Source organism: Durio zibethinus, chromosome 12 (assembly GCF_047325235.1).
Source record: "Durio zibethinus cultivar Kanyao isolate XHJ-2024 chromosome 12, ASM4732523v1, whole genome shotgun sequence".
NCBI lineage: Eukaryota > Viridiplantae > Streptophyta > Magnoliopsida > Malvales > Malvaceae > Durio > Durio zibethinus.
Genome location: NC_143173.1, coordinates 6,771,525 through 6,797,498, shown reverse-complemented (window position 1 = coordinate 6,797,498; position 25,974 = coordinate 6,771,525). Strand labels below are relative to the sequence as shown.

At 32.0% G+C, this 25,974-nt stretch overlaps 1 protein-coding gene across 2 annotated transcripts; it reads left to right on the top strand.

Annotated features, from left to right (window-relative positions):
• Positions 1–3,242: 3,242 nt before the first annotated feature.
• On the top strand, positions 3,243–24,258 carry LOC111296881 (P-loop containing nucleoside triphosphate hydrolases superfamily protein). 2 transcript variants are annotated; one of them, XM_022891355.2, is made up of 33 exons: positions 3,243–3,398; positions 3,493–3,582; positions 4,581–4,699; positions 6,080–6,193; positions 6,274–6,355; positions 6,630–6,697; positions 6,778–6,858; positions 7,007–7,152; positions 7,233–7,335; positions 8,235–8,315; positions 8,521–8,589; positions 8,676–8,735; positions 8,820–8,981; positions 10,413–10,469; positions 12,100–12,345; positions 12,420–12,485; positions 12,575–12,766; positions 12,900–13,004; positions 13,816–13,902; positions 14,097–14,243; positions 14,411–14,524; positions 14,666–14,740; positions 14,833–15,036; positions 15,116–15,292; positions 16,517–16,723; positions 16,853–16,942; positions 17,050–17,190; positions 20,197–20,294; positions 22,518–22,596; positions 22,685–22,828; positions 22,945–23,064; positions 23,152–23,223; positions 23,871–24,258. In XM_022891355.2, exons 1-33 carry the CDS (start codon positions 3,275–3,277, stop codon positions 24,087–24,089), a joined length of 3,939 nt encoding a protein of 1,312 aa, XP_022747090.2. In that variant the 5' UTR covers positions 3,243–3,274; the 3' UTR covers positions 24,090–24,258. The 2 variants fall into 2 exon arrangements, with proteins under 2 accessions (XP_022747090.2, XP_089625362.1); XM_089769236.1 differs by having other exon boundaries at positions 14,654–14,740.
• The last annotated feature ends 1,716 nt before the right edge of the window (positions 24,259–25,974 follow it).

Here is a 25,974-nt window from a genome sequence, read left to right as displayed (position 1 = left end):
AAATGGAGTTTGCATGGAAATTATCAAAAGAAGAATAGGAAGGCTACCTTAGAATTTTTGGAATTTTTTTCTCATTATTTTTTAAGAATGCCATGACTAGGAAGTGAGCAAAAAAAGTAAGTCCTCCCTTAGTTCTTGTGCTCTCTTTTTAAAGAAAATTTTCCCTTTTTCTAGCCATTAGATTAATGTTCATTCAATGGAGAGATTTGTTTGGCATTTTCTTACAAAACTTGATGAGAAAGGTTTTGAATGTAGACCATTGGATTAAGGTACTTTAATCTAAAAGTGAAAAATACTCCTTACATTTTCTCTTGTCTTTATACACTTTTTTATTAGCCTTTAAATTGAAATCCATTAAGGAAATAGATTGATTTGTTTTTATGTACTAGATGTGGTGAGCAAAGCAATGACTGTAGACCCCTTGGATGATTAAACTACAAAATATGATTGTTTACATTAATTACAACACATTCTTTTAATTGTAAATGGTGCTGTCCCATCATGTAATGTAAAATTATGAATTTACCCTTTTTTGAATGAATTAGGCATTTTGACATTTTTCTTTAGATTTTTTCTTTCTAATGTCGCTCTTTTGACTTTATTATTCTAAAAATTTATAATGGGGTCTTTAAATCTAAATTCATACCTGCACCAAAAATCTGACTTCATTTTGATCAAATTTATAGAAATCCCTTTAAAACTAGTTTTTAGACTTTTATGGTGCTTTTGGAGTCAAATTTTGATTTTTGATATCTTAATTGATATTTATTAATTATAAACCTTAATAGTCCCAATCAATATAATTTTTGAGAGTTGACTTAGGTTTAACCAAAATTGACTTGGTTTAACTTAGGGCATTTTGGTTTAAGGTTCAAATTTTGATTAAATAAAATTTTTTTTTTATTGAATTTCCTTCAAATCCTTTAGTTTTGATCTAGGTTTGACCAAGTTGACCTGGTTGACCTGAGTTTGACCATGTTGACTCGAGTTTGACTAAATTTGACCTGAGTTTGATTGAGGGATATTTTGGTTAAAATCTAAGCTTTGTTAAAATCAAAAGGTTTCCCAATTAATTTCTTTTGAAACTTTACCATATGACCATGTTTGACTAAACAAGCCAATGTTTAATCATGTTTGACCCTAGTTTGACCTAAAAATTGGATTGAAGTATTTTCAAAGTTTTAACACATGTGTTGACCAACGGCCCCAATTTCAAACAATTTCAAAAAGTTTGTATTGGTTTTTGGTCCCAAAAGTATAAGTTTAACCAAATTTAAATAAATTGACTTTAAAATTAACATTCGACTTCACTTTGACTTTCACGATATTTTTTTATTGTTTAGCCTAAAATGAAATTATACAAAAGACATAGAATATCCATGAAGTTCAAACTTTTAGAGAAGACTTGGATCTTAACTTTTAAGTATTAGATTTGATTAGAATATGCCCAAACAAAATTAAATGTCTACAACCTCATAACAAGCTTAAGAAAGAAAACTAGAGAGATTATAAAAGCAAAAACTTATTTCTTTTCTTTTCTTTTTCTTTCTCATATTTTCTTTCACTAGCTTCTCTTACTTATGTTTCTTGAAATAAATAGTATCACATATTTATATCTACCAATTCCTTGAACATCAAGAATTTTTACTTATTAAGAACTCTTACTCATTAATAATATTTATCCTTAAATGAACTTAATAACCAAATAATTCTTTAAACAAAAGAATTTTATCAAAATCCAAATTGATTTTCTATTAGATTTTGAATCAATATCTAAAAACAGTTGATGGAAGGTAAGTTATAATTGGAGCCCTTAAGAACACATAAAAAAGAGCACATACATACATATTAGATACCATTTGAATCCAAAAACTTAAGTTATTGAGTTTTTGGATCCTTCATATATATGTCACCTTTTCATCCCATTCTTTAATAATGTGAGATTTCTTGCTCAATGTGAATCATCTCAGTAAACCCTATTCATTTGTGAATCTAATTAGCTACTTTCTATAAGTAAATCTTATTAACGCATCTAAATAAAGTGGTGACAACACTTGATTAGAATAATCATTAACATTATTAAATCTTACTCTTTTATCTAAAATCCAAAATGATTTTTCACCATGTGGAACAAATTTTGAAAGTAGGAATTGGCATTGAATTTTTATTTGAAAAGAAAACTCATGACACTCAAGTACAATTGTCAATAAATAAGGCAAACATGCATGCTCCAAAGATATTATGAATGGTAAAAGATCCCCAAACATAATTATGAATTAGAGTAAAAGCTTTTGAAGTTTTTATATACTTATTGGAAAAGGCAAATGTTAATGTTTTATAAGTTCACATACATAACAATGAAATATTTTCAAATCAAATCCTTTAAACAAACTAAGAAGCATTATTTTAGGAATATTCAAAGAATGATGACCAAGATGAAAATGATACAATCATATTTTATTTTTATTGAAAAGAAGAAACTCAAAATGCAGAAACAACATAAATAAGATTCTTAATGTTGTTTTACTCATTAGGTTCCTCAAAAAGTAGAGCCTATGTTTCTTCTTAAAAAGTCCAATTATCATTCCCATGTTTCGAACTCAAAATTTACAAATTGTAGAAGAAAACTTTACCATATATTTTCTAATCTTTTACACGTATAACCTTATTAATTGAACTAATTAGACATGTCATATTCGTGTTAAACACTTAAATTTAAACTCTCTTAATTTTGAGTCATGTTAATAAGTATGGCTTAGATTATGAACTTTACACATACATGTCATGTAAAGTTGACGCGATAGAAATAGTAATCATAAAATTATATATGTGGTAAAATAATGAATTTTAGTGATTTTCATATAGGAACTTTACATGTACGTGTCATGTAAATGTTGACGCGATAGAAATAATAATTATAAAATTATTGATGTGGTAAAATAATGAATTTTAGTGATTTTCATATAAAATAAAAATTTAATTAAACAAAAATAATATCATTAAGTGTTGAATTAAGTACAATAAAATGATAGAAGCTTACAGAGAAAAATATAGGAGTTTATTTTAGAATTTTAAATAATTTTTTAGTTTAATTTTTAAAATAAAAGAAAAATAAAGCCCAAGGGCCAAGGCCATTCAGGTAATTTCGGCAATCCCATGTTCGTGGGGAAAAAATCCACAGGCGGGAAAGTAAGGCAAAGTCCAAAATAGGGTGCTTTTCAAACTTTTTACCATCAATTCCTCTCCACTACTCTCTGAAAACTTGAAACTCGAAATGGAGAGAATTCACGTGGCCGTACGGTCGAGACCGTTATCTCCAGAGGATGCAAAGACAAGTCCTTGGAGAATCTCTGCCAATTCCATTTTCATCCCCAATCACTCCACCAAGTTCGAATTTGGTAGTTCCTCTTTCAAAATAATCAATTGTTGGATTCTTTTTTAAGTTCATATTTTCTTATTTTTTGACCACTTTTTTCTTTTTTGAAAATTTAGACCGGATATTTGGTGAGGATTGTAAGACTGGGGAGGTTTATGAAGCTCGTACCAAAGAGATTGTGGCGGCCGCAGTTCGTGGATTCAATGGTAGCATTTGGTTTAATTTAATTTGAGTATATATATTTTCATTTGTCATATGTCAAAAAACGAATTTACGAATATGCACAGGCTGTCTTCATATGTTTTAAAAAAATTAGGTTTTTTTTTTTTTCATCTATTCTGTTTTTTTTTTTTTTTTTTTTTAAATAAATTTGTCTCTAACAATCTGCGTAAAGAAAGTATGTTTCAATTTTCCTTCGAATTTGGTTTTTGAACACACGGTTTGGCTATTCTCGGGATGGAGGTGGGGTTTTGAGGTATTTTACACGCCAACTGGTAGGTAGTTTCAGTTTCTGAGTGGAATTTCTTCTGTTCTAGCAAAAGTCTGTTGGAATCTTGGCATTAAACAAATGTAGCTTGAATCCAGCTCACTGGTATCTATTGCATTTTCTGTGAGCTATGTCTCCTAATTCGAGATTGGTGCTTGCAGCAAAATTCTGTAGATATTGTTTGTACTTGTTAAGTGGTGTTATCCCATGCTGGCTAGGTTTATAGTTTGTCGTGGTCTTCTTTTAATTTATTTCCACAGTCAGAGTAACTTGTTGTCATGTTTGTTGGTTTTTATTTTATTACCCCTACGTGGCGTTATTTCACATTGGTTAAGTTCAGAATTTGCTAAGGCCTTGTGTCTTTAGTTGATTTTAGGTTGCATGCTTAACTGTTTTCATTCTAAGTATTAGGAGCATTTTAGCACGAGCCACCAACTGTTAAGGAGTTCTTTTCTAAATGTTATAATTGGAGTCACTTACACAAGAATTTTCAGTTAGTTAGGTTTTCTCTTTAAAAGCCTTTTCTCCAATTGTGGGAAAAAGAAAAAAAAAAAAACTGTCTCATGCCTTGTCCTGTAATTTAATAAGTCTAATTAATTGAAATTAATGTAATTAATTGAAATTAATGTGCCTGTTATACACTGCATGCCGATTTTGTTTGTTTCCCTAACGATATGTGCCTTTTATATCTTCTCACCTTAATTGTTTTTGTTGCAGGTACAGTTTTTGCATATGGACAAACTAACAGTGGAAAGACCCATACAATGCGGGGTTCAGCTGCTGAACCTGGGGTCATTCCTCTTGCTGTGCATGATTTATTTGACATAATACAACAGGTAGGCATACCAACACTTCTTAGCTTTCAAAATCTTGTATTGTTTATGCATTTTGGGAATTGAATAAGATATTTGGAAAATCTGTATGAAAAACATTGAAAATTGGAAGAATATATCTGAATATAAATATAAAACAAATGAAGTCAATTACAGAAAAGAGATAGTTAAGGGTTTGAGGTGCTATTTGGCTCCACTGTTCTAATTATCACAATTGTAAGTAATATTGTTTTAGTTAGAGATTAAAGAGTTTGTTGAGCGATTCAAAGATGGAAGTTCTTTACATGAAAACCATAAACTGTGATTTTGAACCACATTTAAGGTAGAGGGTGCCTTGGTGGCCATTCCTTGAGGTAGAGTGTGGTGCAATGCATGCTTGAGTAAGAAATATATGCCTTTTGCTTTATAAAGCGTTGCTGACATCAATTATCGGGTTGCCAACAAAAAAGTTGATTTTTCTTTCTATTGCAACTCCTACACATAGCAACATCAAAATTTCACATGAGGTGTTGCATAGAGTAAAACGTTCTCTTAACAAAAGTTTTAATTATTATATTTATGGTGGAAGATGCAGGCATGATGCAACAAATATAATATTTTGAGGATACCATATACTTCCTGTAGTTTTTTCTTATTGATAGTTACAAATAGATCTTTGACCTTAATAGTGAAAAATCTAATTGCATTGATATTGTGTTCTCTTACAGGATCTAGAACTGGTTTAATCAGGTTTGCTTTAGGTTATAGATATATCTTCAAGTGTCGAAGTTGAATGTTTTGTTTGTACTATCTTGTACATCCATCTAAAGTTTTTTGAAGCTCAGTATGTTGCCATGTGCAACTGATCTATATTATTCATGTCTTCGGGGGCATCCCTGAAATGTTGCCAAGTTAGTCATGTGTCCTAGCAAGCTGTTCTTGCAACCCAAGGTGGGTAGTTGGTGGTTTGTTTGGTAAAAGTTGCTACTACTAAGACAGTTGTCTTATCTTTTCTTACTTGGTCCATTATAATAATCCATTTTTATCCTTGGTTTAGCAGATTATCTAGCTTGGTGGTTTGTATTTGTTCATGTGGTTAAATCATTTAGCTTGCCATTGACTATTTGGGAAAGCTACCTATTAATCACGATTTCTATAGTTTTGATTTTTTTACACTTTTAAAATCTTAAGTTGTTATTATGCATTTAAATGCTAAAGTTTCTGTCCAAGGACATAAAGATGAGCAAGAAAAATGGTTATCAAGTAAAAAAAAAATATATAAACTTCAAATTTAAGATTGACTAATTAGTATGTGACTTTTTAAGTTAAGAAGAATTTGTTTAAAATATTTTTAAATTGTGGTTCCATGCAAATTTTTCTTTTTTTTTTTTGTTTTTGTTTCAGGATATGGATCGAGAGTTTCTTCTTCGAATGTCTTATATGGAAATATATAATGAAGAAATAAATGATTTATTAGCCCCAGAGCATCGAAAATTACAGATTCATGAAAGTATAGAGGTATTAAAATTCACAAATAGTATTTTCTACTTAATTTCCTATTCTCTTACTAGTGTATAATTTTCTTTTCATAAATGCAGAGGGGAATATATGTTGCTGGCTTAAAAGAAGAGATTGTTGCCTCCCCTCAACAAGTACTTGACTTCATGGAGTTTGGCGAATGTATTATCTTTATCTTTTTAATAGTTTTCACTTTTGCGTTCTTTTTTTAAATTTCTTCATTTATTTTGTTTTTTCTATTTGAATTGTCATTAGTGTTCAAATAAAATTAAAAAATGTCTAAAATTGTGATGATTGTCCTTTAAAATAAAAATACAGGAGAAAAATGTGACAGAAAAAAGAAGAGTTAGCTTACAAATATTAATATCTCTTCGTCAATCACATTCTATTTATTTGAATTCACTTTTCTTTTTGCTTTTTATAATCCAAAATTCAGCTCACAGGCATATTGGTGAGACAAATATGAATTTACACAGTAGTCGATCACATACCATTTTTCGCATGGTAAGTTATAAGTGCTTAATCTTAATGTTAATTGTAATATGATTACGCTTGCACATTTTCTTACTATGCTAGCTATATAGATAATTGAGAGTCGGGATAGAACTGAAGATGGAAATGGGGATACAATTAGTTCTTGTGATGCTGTTCGAGTATCAGTTTTGGTATGTGATTAAAATGAAAACCATATTTCTTCTCTTATGTCAAAAATATTGATAAAATGTTTTGCTAGTTGTCAATGAATATCTTGTTCAGTCTTATTTGTACTAATTATCATTTTCTTTCGATTTGTATTTGTTCTTTGGCTTGTAGAATTTAGTAGACCTTGCTGGATCTGAACGTGCTGCTAAAACTGGTGCAGAAGGTGTTCGACTAAAGGAAGGTTCCCATATTAACAAAAGCTTGATGACATTAGGAACTGTGATTAAAAAATTGAGTGAAGGTGCTGAAAGTCAAGGGTAGGTTCTTCACTTATTTGAAAACAAAACTGAAGTGCTATTATTTTTCAAGTATTAATGATTTTAAGAACATTTTTTAGGGGTCATGTTCCGTATCGAGACAGCAAACTTACACGCATATTACAACCTGCTTTGGGAGGAAATGCAAATACAGCTATAATATGCAATATCACACTTGCACAGGTGGTAATCTTTAAAATCATTTATAGTTTATATCATCTTCGCATGTATGCTTCACCACATCTATATCCATTCCTTTTTATGTGCATTACAAATACTACTTTAGGCACTCCCTGTCTCTAGAATTCTGTCACTTGTTGACTTTTCATAGAGTTGAGGAGTTATAAAAAAAAAAAAAAAAAGAAAGGATAAAGTGGGAAAGTTAGAAGTTAAATTGTCTGTTTAGTGGGTTCCATTACTTTAAAAGGATTTTGATAAAAGGGTAAAACAGTACAGACATGTTTTAAATTTATTAACTTTTTCAAGGAGATATTAGAATGCGACACTTTTAAAAAGGTCAAAGTAACGACATGAGTGTAGTAGTAGTAGATGGAATGGTGTTAAAGAATATAACTAAAATTTAAATGATTATGCATTTTTGTGGGTTGTATTAGTTTTAGAAAATGAATTTATTTCGTGAATTAGCATGAAACTTTTACCAATTGAGAGTGTTTGTCAACGGAGAGGTTTTCAATTTAATGCATGCGAAGTCTGGTGCTTTTTATATAACTGGTACCTTTTCTCATATTGAAGTAACAGTTCTATAGATTTGCTTATGCAGTAGTTGTAACATCTTTCCGAGTTAATGTTGAACATTGTTGCTTCCTTTCAGGCATGTCATATACATTTTAATCATTGGTTCTGTATTTGTCTTTTTAAATTTGACTAACTTTTTAGTTAAAGTTAAAAGAGAGATTTATTTAATAGTGAAATTAGAATCTCAGCTTCATATGTGCATATAAATCACTATTTCTATTTATTTTGAATTTGAATGCTTTCAATATTTTTTGCTACTTACAATGTGGTTGTTAGTGTTGATTTACTTGCAATCCCTCCATTTAATCAATCTTTTATAATGACAGATTCATGCAGATGAGACTAAGAGCAGTCTTCAGTTTGCGAGCAGGGCATTGCGTGTTACAAATTGTGCTCGTGTGAATGAGGTTTATTTTGATTTTTCTTGCATTTCCTATTTTGAGCTTTTTTTTTTTTTGCATTTATTCTTGTAGCTGGCTTTTAAGATATTTCCTAGTACCCAGTGGCATGTCAAATCACTAGATCTTTATGTGTGTTGTTAACTCAAGTTCTTAATTCAAGGCTAACATGTTGGTTTGCTTGAATCTTACTGTAGCATTTTTTTGGTGTTAGATTTTAACTGATGCTGCTCTGCTAAAGCGTCAAAAGAAAGAGATAGAGGAGCTTCGAGCCAAATTGCAGGTTCGCAACCATCTTTGTGGTTTACTTGAAGTCCTAAAAGATGCTTTCTGGAAATAGTGACTAATTGAATATTTTGTGTGTTCTAGGGTTCTCATTCAGAACACTTGGAAGAAGAGATTCTCAATTTGCGGAACACATTATTGCAGGTATTATAGTTTTCACTTGATGATTTACTTATATTTTAGAGAATGTTGGAGTATATTATGGAAGTTGCAATGCTCATTTGACAGTCAGAACTGGAAAGAGAAAGGATAGCTTTGGAATTAGAGGAGGAAAAGAAAGCACAAGTAGAACGTGAAAGGGTGTTGCAAGAGCAAGCAAAGAAAATAAAAAATTTGAGCTCAATGGTCTTGTACTCAAGTAGAGATGAGAGTCGAGATCAGTTTAAAAAGGTTTCTTTTTTTTTTTTTTAACTCTACCTTTTTCTTCTTTTTTTTGGATAAATAATTCTCTATTTCTGCAAGTTATTTGCTTTTATAAGCGTGTATTCATTCTCTAATTTTGTTAGCTTATCTAATATTGCAATCACAAATGCTATGAATCTAAATAATTTTTTGCTGTTTGTAACAATCATACTAGAGTGTTTCCAACTAGATAAGCTGCTTGAGTTTTAACATGTAAAAATGAGGAATGTAAAGGATTTGGTCATCTATAATGAAAGCCTGAATTGGAGAATCAATAGTATTGTATGACAAGCATGATACTCTATAAAAAGGGAACTGAATAAACAAATGATAGTTGTGGAGATGACAATACCATCTTTTAAGGTTTTATTAAATTGGTTATTAGATTTCAACATGATTGGTTTGATTTGTGCATTAAGTGAAGTTTAAACTGGTGCAAATGGTTTCTCAGGACCTGAATTAGTTGATATCCAGCTTCCATAACAAGAAGTTAATTTTCTTTTAAAAATTTATTGTCTCTTATTATAAGGTCAACACCAAAGTGCTTAGTTCATTTAAGTGTCTCACTTTTAAAATTAATTTAGCAACCTAGCTTTGTTTTATGTTCCGTTTTATCTTGTCACTTGTGTTAATGGTTCAGTAAGCAGATAAATATGTGGATCCTTTTTGATGCCACTCTCACATGTCTAGAAAAAGCTTTTATGGCATTATCCTTGATTGAATTATTATATTGGTTGATTTGACCAAGAATACTATATGTTGTTTAGTTGAAGAGTAGGAGAACACATTTATAATATGAATCAATTATATCATGTTCTTTTAAAATGAGAATTATTTAGTGGTTTGTTTTGGACCAACCAATATGTAGGCATTAGTTTGGATTTTGAAGTCCAAATTTGTTGTTTGCATTTGATTTAATTTTACATGGATTTTGTTTTGGGTCAAATATACTCTGAATTTTAAATGGTCCAAATTGAAGATTTCAATTTACTTTCTGAAGTTAGCATTTGAGAACTTCAGTCCAATTACAGTCTCTGCTCAAATCTAAGATTATTTAAAAGCTTGAATTTTGACTTCTAGATTTACTGAAAGTCCAAACAAAGGATTTAAAATTCAAAAGTTATAAATAAAAATTTAAAATCTAAATTAAATTTAAATTCCCAGGCACAACCTAGAGAATTTTGGCATTATGTCTTTGCTATCTCCTGGTGTTCTACTTTGAGTACATGAAGCAAGGGTATGCAGATAAAGTTTGCAACTGCGAAACTACTCAAATTAAATTTCAGTACCTTAGCACTGTTTGGTAGTTTTGTTGGATGTATATCGGATATATTATAGTTAGTCTGCTTTCATCTTCATCTCATACTATCTTGCCCTCTTATCCTAGTTCTTGATTGAGTTATTTGCTTGTTGCTATAGGAAAAGAGGCGAGATACGTGGTGCCCTGGAAATCTTGCACAGGAGGCTCTTAGAGAGGTAACTTTTATGTCACTTGCTGCTACGTGGATAATAAACTTAACTCAGGCATAGTCACAGAATTGCTATTTAAATTTTCCTCCTTCCTTATGGGAGTGAGCAGTAAATCAATTTGATTTATTGTAGCTCACATTCATGATCGTTGATGTAAGCTATTTGCTAGTTTGATTGAGCATTTTAATGTTTTCTTTGAGCAAAGGGTTATGATGTAGGATTCCTTTGATAGATAAAAGCATGAAATTTTTTATGATGATGTAAGCATGTGGAGGACATTGATGCTTGCAAGATTTTCTTTCTTCTTGTTGTTGGATATATCTCTGTTTGCTAGAGTCCAGGAGCATCAGAATGTTGTGTTTGAGAAAAGTGTGATGTAGGAGTTCCTTTGCTTGGATGGCATGAAACTTTTTGTGATCATTTAAGCATATCAATGAAATTGCCGATTTTAGTAGTTATTTTATTTCTTTCTTTATTGCTTGTCTTTCCATCCGCATCCTCTTCTCAAAGCTAATCATGGTTTGAAAGAAATAAATAGGATATAGGAAACTTCCGCATACTATGTTACTTGGAGTCAATGGTGAGTGCCAGATACAATTATGTGTCTGGCATTAGTATGTTCCATCTTTTGCCAAAGTTTTTCCTTATATTTGGAGGGATGGATCTCCATTCCCATATCTTTTGATATGTGTTGGACACAGGTACTTCAAGGAAAATGAAGAGTTGGAGCAACATTGTCTGTATAGGATATTGTTAGACAATTTTAAGATAAGACTTGGTCTTCTACATTCTAATTGAATTTAGGATGGTAAAAGTTTTGAATCTTTAGATAGTTTAGTTTACTTAACAGAATTTTGGAATGGGGTAGTATTAGGTTGTTTCTTTTTGGACCTGTCACTTCCTTGCTTGTCCTCTTTGTTGATAAGATTGGATTAGATTAACCAGCTCTATGATACATATTCATAAACCTATATAAACTCCACACAGGTTAAGCCAGTGGCTCTTCAATTATTACTGATGGAGATTTTGCGTGTATTTCTAAATTAAAGGTGTGTAGTAATTGATCCTATCCAAGTTCTTGAGATGATCAACCAAGTGACATTGGAGGGAGGCAACTGGTTCAAAATGTTGACCAAAGTCTAATTGATGTAGATTTGCTTGGTATTGATTCCTATCATACTGTGTTATATCATTTTAGTTATCTATGAAATCAACAATTAGTTATTATTATTTAGTGACAAATTGCTTTAGTTGAATTCCACAATATAGTTCTAAATTGTTGTTTTGCAATCAGAAGGCTAGAAGTTTTGATCAATTGTTGTTCTGTTAAGAAGCATAGTAACAACAATGAGTATTTTAATGGTTAAATGGGCTTCATTGATGGGGAACTCCATGTAAGTAGGAGTGGTGAAGTTTCTATCCCCATAGGCAGGGATGGGGAAGATTAAGTGGGACCGTTGTCAAGTAGTGACTTCCAGGTTCTGCCCTGTTCTGTTGCTGTTCCTACTTAACAAGCATAAATAATAATGCTATTTCTACCTCATTTGTTTTATGCAAACTCCGAAAAATATTCTCATTGTGCTTTAATTAATCTTTTTCCTTTGGGTGTATGGTAACATTAATTTCTGTGCTTTAGGCGTACTCAAGTATCCAATCAAACTCATCTGCAATAAAACCAACTAGATCTGAGCGTGATATGGGACCACTCCTTCCTTTTGAGGAGTTGGTGAGTGATACTGGAACTGCAGATGACTACTCATGCAAGCAAGATGAAGATTGTAAGGGTAGTGTCTTGGAAGATTGTATTCTTCCTGATCCATGTGCTTTACTGCATGTAACGAACAGGAGAAAACTGCTACCCAGAAAGAAAAGCTCCTTCACGGTTTGTTCTATGTGCATTTTGTATAAATGTTCTTGAATTGAACTTTGCACCCTCATAGGTATTTATTCATTCAGGAGGACAGCGAACTACTGGAACTGCAAACAGAATATGAGAATTTGCTTTTGAAATTTGAAACTCAGGTCACTCATTATACTTGTTTCTTGTTATTTTGCAAAGCATTAGCACACTAATTTTTTCAATCTATATACTGATGCCTTTTTATATGCAGAGAACCATGAGTGAGATACAAATTGATTGCTTAATGAGAAAGCTCGTTGAGGCTGATTCCTTTCACAATATGAAACATAGTGAGTCTAATGACTATTATGCATTTCATGGCAACAAAACAAATTATGCTGACAAGAATATTGGTTTGAGGGAATTGGAAGCTATTCTTGTTATCAAGCAACTTCAAGAGAAGGTTTATTTTATTTTTTTTTTGATAATTCTTTCTCTTTCTCTCTTATAATTTGTCTTTTGTTCCAACCACCAAGAATTTGTTGATTGATGGTTTATTTGTTTTGTCTGTTTGTGTCTATTTATATACCTTTTAGATTGAGATACTGGAAACAGAAAAGTCTTCAAGCCAACAAAATCTGAATAGTCTTGTCGAACTTGCAACGGAGCAGAATATATGTGCAAGGGAGAAGTTTGATGAGGTAATATTTTAATCAATTTTTCATGACCTTGCTATGCTTCTTATCTTGTGGGTAGCTAATAACCTATTATTTGCTTCACGCACATTGTGATCTGGAACCTGCTGGACTTAGCTAGGCTTAAGGAAATCTGAAATTTTGTCTTGTATTGGTTGCAAATGGATAATAAAGTTTTAAGTCCATTTAAGCCTCCCCTACTTTGGAAGCATCTGAATTCAATAGTAAGAGGAATAAGGAAAGCTAATTGAAAAAAAAAAGATTGAAATTTATCATTGAACCTTAGACATCTTTGCTGCATAATTGTGTGTTCTTTAGTGCAAATTTGTGGCTGCTGTGGTCTTGTTTTCAGAATCTGAAAGCAACATGAGATGCTAGTATAAAGCTCTCTCATTTAGTATGGTTGTTCAAGAGCAGCATTGAAACTTTACAATTTTAGTCATTGTTGTCATGATTTGAAAGATTAATGCCTTTGTTTTCTTCATGAAACTTCCAATGATGACAAAGATCATCTTTCTCATCTTTTTTAGATAAAGGAGGTTTTGCACATATGTCTATTTGTAGACTTCTTGTGCATCTTTTGCTCATTAGTGGTTGTATCAAGGTTATTAAGTAGTAGTTTTGCATCGATTGTAGTTAATTGGGTGGGTTAGTAGATATGGATGTCTGTCTTTGTGCATGTAATCTATATGTGTGCGCTAGTGTCGCCTTTATCATTTAAAAATGAACCCTTTTTACTTTTCTGAAGCTATGTTAAGGTTTCGTTTTCTTAATCTGGTTTCAATATGGTTTTTTTAATTGGTGCAATCTTTTATAGCTTTGTGAAGAGCTTCTTAATGCACAGGAGGAGGCAAGGGTGGCTCGTGAAAAACTTGCTTACAATGAATCTGAGGGAAGAAAGAATGTAAGTATCTTCTGTATTGTGCAGATGTGTTTATTTTAGATTTTACGCAGATATAAGTATGTGTGCGTGTCTTCAATTTTGCATTCATTTTTCCTTTTCTCAGTTAATATCATCTAATATATATTTTCTTTATTAGGTGTAAATATTATAATGTCAAATGTGCTTGAAACTGATTTTGAGTTTTGATTTTGTAGTGCGATTTTGATTTCGCAATCGAGATGTCAAAGGAAGTTGAAGATCTGATTTCTGAAGCTCAAGAGTCAAAAGAAGTTGTTCAAAATCTATCTTCTCTTGTGGATGAGGCTTTTCAGAGTTTTTCTGCTATAATTAAGGAATTTCTTGTGAGTAATCCTGAAAAGTCTTGGGAGAACCACCCTCATTGTCAACTGTTAAATTTTTTTGAATAATAATTCTAAAATTGAAAGAAAACTGCTGAAGTCAATATTTGTACTATTTGTGCTTGCATCCTATCTCCATCTTATTGTTTAGTTTTATGCATCATATCCAGGATTTCAAGGATATGATATGTTGGAGCTCTGTACAACAAAAAATAATTATTACGAACAATGGGGAATTACGCTGTTGCATGCGACAAAGGATTTTGAAGCTTGAGAATGATAAGGTCAGACATGTTGCATTCACATGTGCAAACTGTGTTTTATCTGAATTGGCTAATCCTTTTCTGTTATATTAAACTATCATTGCTATTAGCATACCAAGATAAAATATGTGAGCTAATACTGGTTTGCAGCTTAATTTGCAGAATCAATCTATAGATCTGCAGAAGCAAGTACAGGAACTAAGAGAAGATGCTAAAAACCATGAAGCATCCTTAACAGTGAGATTTTTATGTCTCATTTAACTTGTTACAATATACATAGCATATATTGGTGAAAATGCAGTTCGCTGACATGGGTAATCTTGTTTCAGGCACTCTCCGAAGAACATGACTTCGAAAAATCAGAGTATCTTTCTCATATTCAGAGTCTTGAAAAGGAAATATCATATTTTTTGTCATGTTCCTTGGCAAAAGAAAAGGAGAGTTTGAGAAAAGATCTTGAAAAAACAAAAATGAAGTTGAAGGATACTGAATCCAGGCTCAAGAATACCATCCAGGAGAAGACAAAACTTGAGGTTCAATGCAAATATCTTGAATTTTAAAGTTTGACTTAACTAAGTTACAAGTTATATTAACCTGCATTTACATTTCTAGGGGGAGAAAGCATTTGCTGAACGAGAGATCAAGCGATTGCTTGGTCAGAAGACTCTTCTTGAGCGTGACATCAGCAAACGTGATTCACTAGCTGGTAGAAGGCGTGATTCAGTTTTTGATAGGAATTCCAAGGTGTTTGATCCAAAAAAGGCAAAAGCTCTCGAGCAGACAATGCAGGTAATGTGACAGGACACACATTTCATAGTTCTGAAATGAACATCTGAAATGCAAAAAGCCAGTTAACTTGGTGTGCTAATTTTGAATGGAAATTAAACATTCAATGTTTTTTTCTCCAAATTCTTCCACTAATGAACTTGTTTTTTGAGTAAGCAACCAACCACAACACAAGACACCACCCGAGAAACTACCCAATTCCCGAAAGGCAAAATAATGCTAGGAAGTTACCAAGCAACTCCAAGTGAATAACCCGACCACGACTATCTTACTAACTACTGATGAACTAATCAAAAACCGAATAAGACTGAATCCAAGCGAGTGAATGAATGAGTCAGGAGTTTGAAAAGAGCAAAGGACTATCAAAACCCTACCCAGAATAGGAGTCTTGGCTTATGAGTTTGAGTTTGAGAAGGAAGAGGCATAATAGCCATCAACCGGAAGCAGTGCAAAAATTGGAGAGCTTGTCTAAGCAAGTGATTGGGATTGCCGACGAGGAAAGAGTTGCCCGACCGCGAGGAAGGCCCTGGACGAGTGATTGTTGAACATTGGAAATGGAATACTTCCTCGTATTTTTTATTAAAACTTCTTTCCTTATCTTTGACCACTATTAGCACAGCTTCAAAAATCGTTATCGTTTATTTGCCTATGCCTATATGTGACAAATAAATAAAAAAGAAAATTGAAAACTTGATTGAAGGGAAGGCAACAATTCAGAGACAAAGATAAGGCTTGGTGGCTTGTGAGTAAAGACTAGCTAACAAGGGAACGAACAAGAGCTTCTACATGTGTTCCTGTTCAAGCTCCTATATCAGAAACTGTATATGCTCTGACAAGACGCTTTCTATGCTCTACTGCTTTCGTTTTATTATTCCTACTCACTTTGCATGATCTAATTGGAATCTGGTAGTTCTTTTTTTTTTCTAAGCCTTTTGTACTTCTTCGTAATCTTTTAATATATCAACCTCTCAGGACACTAACAAGCTGGGTGCTTTCAGTCATAAATTTCTAGTATTATTTGGAAACATGACAAAAATGTCTAAAGTCTTTAATGTGCTTGGTTGGGTTACACAGTCATTTTGATGGATTTTCTCACCTAGGAAAAAGGAACACCTCTTTATAGCTTACTGTTGCAGTTTGTTGTTTATAAACTGGTTCAATACTAAAACATTCAAAGCATGCAGAATACTTAAAATCTGAATCCTATTTTTATTTTTCTGCTCTTAGGAAGATTATAAAAGGCTGGAAGTTCTTGCTTTTGAAATGGAGACAACTATAGCTTCCTTGGAAGAGGAATTAGCAGTTGCACACAGAGACAGGGAAGAGGCTATATCCAGAAGTGAAGATTTGGCCTTAGAATTTGAAGCCCTGACAAAAAAATTGAATATGTCAAGCTCAGAAATAAATGCTCTGCAAGAAGAACTCTCTGCCCTTGTCAGCTTCCTGTGCTTCCTTCATTACATCTCTTTGGTTCCTCAATATTTTTATCCCTATTTAAGGTCAAATGGTAGCATGCATCGTTTTGTTTAAATATTAAATATGGCATTCTCTCTCACTGCACAGAAACTTAGTTTGGAGCAATCTAATTCTAACCAGCAAGGAATGGAAAACTCCATTAAGAGGTTGCTTGCAGAAAAGGAGGAGTTGGCAATGGTAGTCTAATCTATTGTTGAATTATGAAGAAAATTTAACCTTTTCCCCCTTTGTTGTGTCTTTGTTAGTGTAATTGTGTTTATTGGATTGTGCCTTTGATCTTGCAGCAACTTACTAATTCACTATTGGAAATTGAGGAAGAAAGGGCAATACAGTGTGCTAGAGAGAAGGCTTCAATTGAAGCCATAAAAGAGAAAGCAAAGTTATACAATTCTGATATAACATCTTTATCAGAAGCATTGTCTGGGGTAAGAGTCAGTTTCTCATAGAAGATTTTAGAACTTTGCTGCATTACTGAATGGGTCTTATTTTTTTTTCTTTAGAATGTTCTTATCAGTATGCATTATATTTATTTTTTGGAATTAAATGTGTAGCATTTGACTATTTTACGTGGTTTTTCATCATGCTGTCCCTTGCATGGCGGTTAACACCTTGCTCGTGGAATTTGTGAATTTTCTTTGCCATATCATTTTGGATTTCATTTTGCATCCTTCGTAACTGGAATTGTAATTATACTTTTTACCTTCTGTGGAATAACTTAGATGGACAACAAAGGTCTCTGTCTCTTTCATTCATAATCATATTGATCAAGTACTCTTGCTCTGCAGATCCAATTTCATTCTCTAATAATGTTTAATTCTTAGTTGTTTTGCTGCTGAATATACATCTCATTGGAAACTGAGGTTCCTTAGTATTTAGACCCGTTCATGTCTAGCATATACATACTCTACAAGTTTAATTATTTATCTTTGTATATTAGTGTGTTCTGATATTCTCTCTTTGCTGTGTAATAATGGCCTTTTGATTGCAACTACAGGATTGATTAATCCTAGCATTCATGGTATTGTGTGTGTAGGTAAGGGTGATGGTTTGTTGAGTGACTTTGTTGATTGATGCTTCTTCATTGAAGTGTCTTGTGTATAGGTGGCAATTGGGCAGGACTCAGATGGGTCATTTCACGTTGTAATTGATTGGGCATAAGTTATCTTCTTACTTTTCTTTTGCTAGATATGACAATTGGGTTCAGGTCTGGCTGGTCAACGACTTTGTGTTAATTCAGTTTAGGTTGGGTTGGGTTGGATTTGGGCTATCAGATTAGGTTGTTAAGGTTAGCTCAGCTTTTCCTTCTATACTTGTGTGTTTTATGTCTCATTTTGTTCATTTTATGCCATAGGAGAACCTTTATGAGTGAAAACTTTCAAATCTATGCTATAAGTTAATCCAGTAAAGTCATTGAAAAGCTTTCAGCCTGAGCTTGGCCGCAGACCAGGCTGCCCTTTTGCAGACATTTGAGAAGTTAAAATGTTCCTATCCAATCAAGCACATCTAATCTTATTCTAATTCCAAAATATTTTTCTAATCTGTGAAAAAAGGTTATGCATGCAGTCATATATAACCAAAATCTATAAGAGATATCTCTACATTTTTTTACTTCATCCGTGAGAAAGAGATTTTGTACCATTAAAGAAAAATATTTGATTTTATTTGGTTTAAGTGTACACTAATTCTTAGTTGCTTCTATTCAACAATCTGTTAGTTTTTGTTTTTGTTTTTTTTTGTTTGGTGATGTTTCATGGTTCTTTAACATAGATGCAATTTGATATTTTACATGTTTTAACTAAAAGTGGTTTTTTTTCCCATACTCTGCTTTTCTAGCAAAATACAAATTGAAATTTAACTATCATAAACTTAATTTTGAGGTTAAAACACTTTAATTTTAAAATCACTTGGGGATTTTAGGTGGTTGATGCATGTGCAATATGATGGAAGAATTTAGAGGATTAAAGTCAATATCCTTGAACATTTGCACAAGTGTTAACTGAAGTGGGGTTTGTGTAGAGATTCTAGTAATTTTGGTTGAAGTTTGAATTTGATCTCTTTACTATCTCAATTTGGTGGTTTTAGTGTTCTATTCTAATTTTAATGAATTTAATACTTACTCATTTATTAAAAGTAGATTTAAGTACAATTGACAACAATGTTAAAATCCTATCATTAACTTTAGCCACATGACCTTTTTGTTGATGACATGGCATTTTAACTTGGAATTTTTGGTCATGTGGCATACATTAGCATAAACAGCTATAGTTTTTATTAAAAAAAAAAATACTAATAATGGTTTTTTTAGAATCTAAAGAAATTTAAGCTACTATTTAATTAAAGTTAAAATATTATTACAAAAAAAAAATTGTAAAAAAAAATTTGTAAAAAAATTAAGCAAAACAAAGAAAAGAAAATTAAAAAATTGAATTCAAAGAGAGAAATAATAAGTGTGGTAGAGAAAGAAAGGAGTGGAAAAGGAGGATGGGTAGAGAGATTGGGGAAGGGGAAATGGAGGGGGAGGGAGAAGGGGACTAGAGGAGGTGCTTGGGATACTCCCACTTCCCTTATCTCTATTCTCTTTCTCTTTTGGACCCTTTCTTTCCCTCTCTTCGATTCTTCTTATTTTATTTTATTATTTTTGTTTTTATTAAATGAAGTTTTTAGATTGATATGTGCTAATGTAACAAATAATTTCCACCTCCCATGCCATGTCACACAAAAATGCCACATCATCTAAGTTAACATAAATTTAACATCTTTATCAATCTTGAATTAACTTTGAATGGAAGTGCATGAATTAAACTCATTAAATTGGCTTAAAGGGGCTAAAGCCATCAAGTTGAGATAGTAGAGGGACCAAACTTAGATTTCGACCTTTAACTCTCAGGCCATTGCAGTGAAGAGTTCTCACCTGCACCTCTTTGGACTTACGTTGACATAGAGTTTCCAATTCTTTTGAATGTCATGATATGCATCTACCAAATGTTATGCGTTCTAGACAACCTGCAAGAATTTTGTCGTGAAAATTTCAGGTTGTTGCATCTGACTCTTGTACAGATTTTAATATAATTGTTGCTAGTTCATATTCAAATTTGCTTGATTAGTTTTGGCATGACTTTTGGAAGTCCTCTTTGTACAAGTGTGGACAATCTAAAAATGAAAAGAAAAACAAATCAATGTGGAATACATCCAATCAAATTTTTACTTCTAATTTATTTTATTACTGTCTTGGTTTCTTTTGAACTAATTTCTCATTTTCTAGCTTGTGTTACTCCTATTTTAAAAGGTATTTTTGTGCCCTTTGGCCCAAACAACTGCCTTGATTTCTTTTTTATTTTATGTGGATGTCCTTTGCAACAAAATCATGGTATAGAATGTTAAAATCCGGAATGTAAATCTGTTAAACTGATGAGGTTTTTATTGTACATAAGATGATGGAGGAGTTGGAGTCCTGCAGAAAAGAATGCAATGTCCTCAGGGAACGATTGGCATACTTAGATGAAAATGCAAAATTGGAGAAAAATTGCAGGTTTGTCTCCTAGATTCTTTGCTGTATGTTTCTAATGGCAACGTGGTTGTATTACATGTGGTAGCTGCAAAAAGATAAAACCTTGTTTTGGATGGTAAATCAAACAAATCCAAAGTCATCAAAATGGTGACAATGAGCAGGAGCATGGAAACCATAGGTGAAATCTGACAAAATTATTTTAAGCCTCCTACACTGCTATCACGGCCTTTATTTTTAAGATAGACATAATCCTAATGCTGCTGAAAGGCAATTATTTCTTTGTTTATTCTATACCTAGGTTTGAATAACAAAAATTAAGATTCCAAATAAACCTGGCTACTGTTTATTTGATTTGTGTTATAGCAGTAACATCCTTGATTGTTCAATGAACATAGTAATCAGTACAGCAGTAATCTACTCCCAAAGTTCTTTTATGTTGCATTTGTACTTTTGAATTTGAAGGGAAAACTTGAATCTCATTTCAAATATAAATTGTTTGTTGAGTCTAAAATTGTTTTAAATTATTTTTGTCAATTCATGGATCACTCTTTACTACATTTGGATTTGAATGTCTAGATATAAGGGTGATATTTCAAATTCATCACACCTTGCTAGTTCAAGTTCATTAAGCCTTAGATAATTTTCACATCTTACCCCCCCTCCCATTTGGACTTTCTTTTTCTTTAACCAAACTAAATGAGAAACCAAATGCTGAAGAAGTCACTTAACCACGTCTATATTTGGTAAGAAAATAAGTTGTTTTATCCTGGAGCGAGTAGTCCATACTTGGTGCTTTTCCATGGGCTCTCAGAATTGAGTAGAATGATATGATCCTTTTGCTTGAATGATGTACATCAATTTATACTTACTGTTCAAATAAAGTTCAAGACATCTTTTAGATGTTAAAGGAAGCTTGATTCCACTTTCATTCCTATTCAAATAATTTCCCATCCACCCTGATCCCTAAATTTCAACAAAGAAAGCCAACGCAAAGTGATTACTACAATCATTGATTGCTACCTATAAAGGCGCAATATCATTGTCATCTGTGAGTAGTCTCAGCACCAAAGATGATATCTTTTATTACCAAATATAAAATGTCATAATCACTAAGAGCTTATGATGATTTTTCTGCACTCTCCTTCCCCTTACTTGAGTGTGTATTCTTATTAATAACATGATGATGTGGGAAGCTGACCACTAACTTAATGAATTCTACAAGTAGGTTTCATAGGTTAAACTATTGAGCAGACTTGGTCAATATGGCTGATAACCTTAGCACTCTCATGTGTGACTATTAAGATGCAGTAGACATTCCATCCGACATATATGTTTATTTAATTTAGACATGAGAGGATCTCATCTACATTAAATCTGTTGCATAGACATCGTATGTGACATTTAATTGCTATGCTACTAAATCATTTTATATGTTCACAAAGTAGGCAATACTTTGTAGTGAAAAGGGGTGAGATTATACCATGTTAGGTGTTTAGGTGAAGAATATATTCATGGTCCCTGCTGTCACTTGTCTCTTTAGTTCATGCTCAGTAAAGACTAAAGAGCTTCTTTTTCTTCCTTTTCCTTTTGGGTACAATACAAAAGACTAAAGAGCTTTTCTGTGTTGATCTTAGCTTTTGGGCCTTTATTGTCTGGGTGCACTTCCATTTGCAGTGTGTTCAAGATTGTGACAGTATCCAGCTTGTCTAGATGCTGTTACGAGCTTTTTCTTTGCAGCAATAGTATCTGACAAACTTAAATATTGTGTTAGAAACATAATATTTAGTTGCATGAAAATGAGTTATTGCTTGGGAAGTTAATGCTATTCTTCTTGGATTATGCATGGTCCTTTGTATGTAAACCTCTTTGAATACATTGTTCAGTTCTATCAACTCTTATAGTTTAATTTTCTTTCCCGCTTAACTTAAGAATTTGACAGAAAGACATGTCCTGGGACAGTTAGTTAATAGAAGAATAATGATTTATAGTAGAGTTCTTGTGCCACCTCATTCTCCTTTAAAGTTTTCACTTCTCGCATAGTTGGTTGATAGGCTTTCTGTTTTTGCTCTAAAGAAAACATTTAATGTTATTTAAAAATATGAAATCCTCTGTCTCTGGTCAAGATAATGTTATATAAGGTTATAAGAATTATTACATTTTTCTTTTTGCTATATTTATGAGTATCTAGTTGTTTACACTTTGAGATTGTGAAGTTCATTAAAAAACCACTTTCTGCTATTGCAGTGTTCAGAAGTCTTTAGAGATTGGCCAGCTGAAAAAAGACATAGAAGATGCATATGCTGAAAGCAAACAAACTCAGCAAGTATTTTCTTATTCTGCGCTTATCCTATAATCAAAACACAACATAATATCATCAAGGGATGAATGGTTAACAGTAATTTTCGTTGCAGACATTGAATTCAAATGTGGAGATGCTCTCTTTGGAGCTCCAACATGCTCAAGAGGAGCTGAGTATTATCAAAAGAGAACGAGATGATTTATCGGCCAAAATTGAACAGTTGGTCACTGGGTCTCACCTCTCAGATGAACTCCAGGTTTTCATCTGCTGCGCATTGCCAAATAATCTAACAAAAGCAAACATAAGTAAATTATCACTCGAGAAACTAGTATTTAAATTTTTGAGACTGAAATTTTTAGTTTATTATTGCAGAATCTTAAAAATCAACTTCTCAATATGTCAAAGGAAAGGAACAAGCTAATGACACAAATTGAAGAGCAACAAAACAGTCTGGTTGAAGTGGAAATGCTTGGAAAAGCCTCTAATGATGTGGTTGGTTGTCTAAAAAAAACCCCTTTTTCTTGTTAGCATCTAACGAGGTCGAGCATTATCTAATATGATGTGAGATTCTATTGGCAGTTAATGGAGGCTAAAGCTCAGGTCGAGGAACTGACTAGCAGATTATCCTGCATGGAAGTCAAGATGCATAAAGTAATTGGCTAACTGCACACTTTCATTGATTGGATAATTATAAGCAAATATGAGTTTGCCTAATCATTTATATTTACTTTTTCCAGAAGAATCTAAGTGCTGATCTTTAATCTTGTATAGAAGTATGAAGAAACAGTCTTATAAACTGTGGAAATCCCAAGTCCGGGATGGCAGCTTTCCACTAAGAAAATGAATTTCTCAAAATATTTGAGGAATTAAGTTTACAATTCAAGCAGTGTAGACTTGTGGTCTTTTATCATTTCCATGTTTACATGGTCGCACAGTCATGTAGAAGTACTATCTCTGTTATTCTGGCATTATATTTACCTTTTGCAATTCCCTCTAAAATTCCAACATTTAAACTTTCCTCAATTGTGCTGCCGAGTGTTGACAGAAAGCTGACATGTTCTAGCCAGCTAAAGTATGTTGCAATGTTGTTTTCATATTTACATGGAAAGGATGATTGTAATTATGAACTCTTGTTATATTCCATTCATTTATAGCCTTTTGCCATCCTTTCGTGTGAGAAAATTGAATCATGGCAGGATCGTCTGATCTCTTTTTTTTCGTTTCGTATACTTTTATTGAATTTGTTTTCTGTGTTTTACATCTCAGACATTGATATTTATGCTTTTCTTTTTATACAGGATCATGTCAACAATGGCAAGGAAATGGCTAAACTCAGAATGAGGCTCCACAGGACTCAAGCACAGTTGGATGCCTTTCGTTATCGATACAAACAAGCTGTGGATGAGACAGATATCATGAACAGGAAGTTCGAGGAAGCTTCAGCAAACTTGAAGGAAAGGTTAGCATCAAAGGGAATTGAAGTACTCAATCTTAAGAAGCAGCTTGCTGCAGCCTAGTGCCAATAATCAAATCATCTCTCCCATGTGTTTTAATAATTTAGGTTAGAATTGTATTTTATGATAGAGATTTAGAAAATTCATGGTTACCTAGTTGTACGTTGGAAATCTTTTATAAATAGTTATTGTTAACAAATCTTTTATAAATAGTTAAACATGTTCTTATGCACACTGATTAAGATGTCATTTTAAACTTTTTTCTTTTATTTTCTTTGAATTTAAATTTTAATCACTGGAATTAAAAGTGATATTTTACCAACACTATAGCAAACAAGAACTGTCTTTGCTGCAAACATTAAATTTGGTAGTATATAATAAGATCGAATGTCATAAAATAGAGGGAAAATCTTTTGAGATTATGTCATGGTTTGTTTTCTACAGCATTGCTTATTAATCAGTCATTTGCCTTCAGGTTTCCCCTCAGAAGTGAGAGCCTGGGGTGGTGCATAAACAGAGATGCCATGAATCAGGACTTTACATGGGGTTTTCCGTTTTCCTTCACTTATTCTTCCTTTTAATAATATAAAATTATTTAAAAAAATTATGAGTATCTTCGATTACTCAGGATTGAAGATTGCAAAAATATTTCCTACTTTAAATTTAACTAGGAAATCATTTTAGTAGTTGATAGGCGTGTCTAAGAATTTTATTTTACTATGGCAATACTTTTTTGGAATTTGCAAAAGGATTTCGGACTTTCAATTTTTATTTTTTTTTTTTAATTTGGGTAAGATTTAGGAGGTCAATCTTAAATGCAGTTGATGAAATTGTTTATTAAATCATAAATATTATATGATAAAAGAAAACATAGAGTCCATATAATGATATAATCATTGCTCAGAGAGCGTAAAACATAAAAATTAATACGTAACACATATATATATATATATTTCTTGTCTTATGTACGATTAAATGGATCCATAATATATAAAAAGGTTAATTAAACATAGTGGTACAAATTATTATTTCCTCTTTGTAAATTTAGAACTTGTATAAATTGATTTTAATGACAATGCATTTTTACGTTTTTTAGATTAATAATTTATTAATTTGCGTTCTTTCCATGGTATTACAAATAAGTCCAAATTAAAATATTTAGAATTTATCACTTTTGTTACTTATTTAATTATTATTTTTATTATTTTTGACTTCCTTAAAAGTTGTTCTAAAATTGTAAACCAAAAAAAAAATGTTAACAAACAAAATTTTTATATGATATAAAAGGTAATAATTAATATCAATTCAAATATAGGTCTTTATATACAACAATAATAAATTAAGTTTTATATCTCATGACTTTATGATAGACTAAATTAAAAACAAAAGCAAAAAAAATTCTTGTTATGTAGGAGTTTTGAATTTTTTTATGTCATTATTTTTATAAAAAACAACTTTTTCTTACTTTTTTTAATTTTTATATCATTTTTTATTATTTGCATTCACGTATTTTATGGTCTATTTCTAGAAGTTTTGGTCTTTTTTAAATCCATAAACTCATTTTTCTAACAAGTACATAGATAGACCTATGTTCTATAGGTCCAAATCATCTCATACAATTCTCTTTCATATTTTTCTCAATTTGGGCTACCTCTAATTTTTCTTGAATATTTTCAGCATTTATCTAAGTATCTTTATCTCAATTATGTTCATTTTCTTCTCATGTTCTTTCTTAATGGCCTAACACTCAATCCTGTATAACAATGTAGGTCTATCCCAATAACAATGTAGGTCTTATAGTTGTTTTATACAACTTCACTTTTAGTTTTAAAGGCATGTTTTGATTATACATCATACCAGACACATTTCGCCAACTCACCTATCTTACTTAAATCTTCTGATTTATATCACTTTCTATTTTAGTATTGCCTTGAATAATTGATCTTAA

What these genes read in the sequence shown, in the direction of transcription:
- LOC111296881 (XM_089769236.1), top strand. Translation starts at nt 3,275, where the DNA reads ATGGAGAGAATTCACGTGGCCGTACGGTCGAGACCGTTATCTCCAGAG. An exon ending in CACATACCATTTTTCGCATG is followed by an intron (nt 6,698 to 6,777) that starts GTAAGTTATAAG and finishes CTAGCTATATAG; the next exon opens with ATAATTGAGAGTCGGGATAG. An exon ending in CTATAATTAAGGAATTTCTT is followed by an intron (nt 14,244 to 14,410) that starts GTGAGTAATCCT and finishes CATCATATCCAG; the next exon opens with GATTTCAAGGATATGATATG.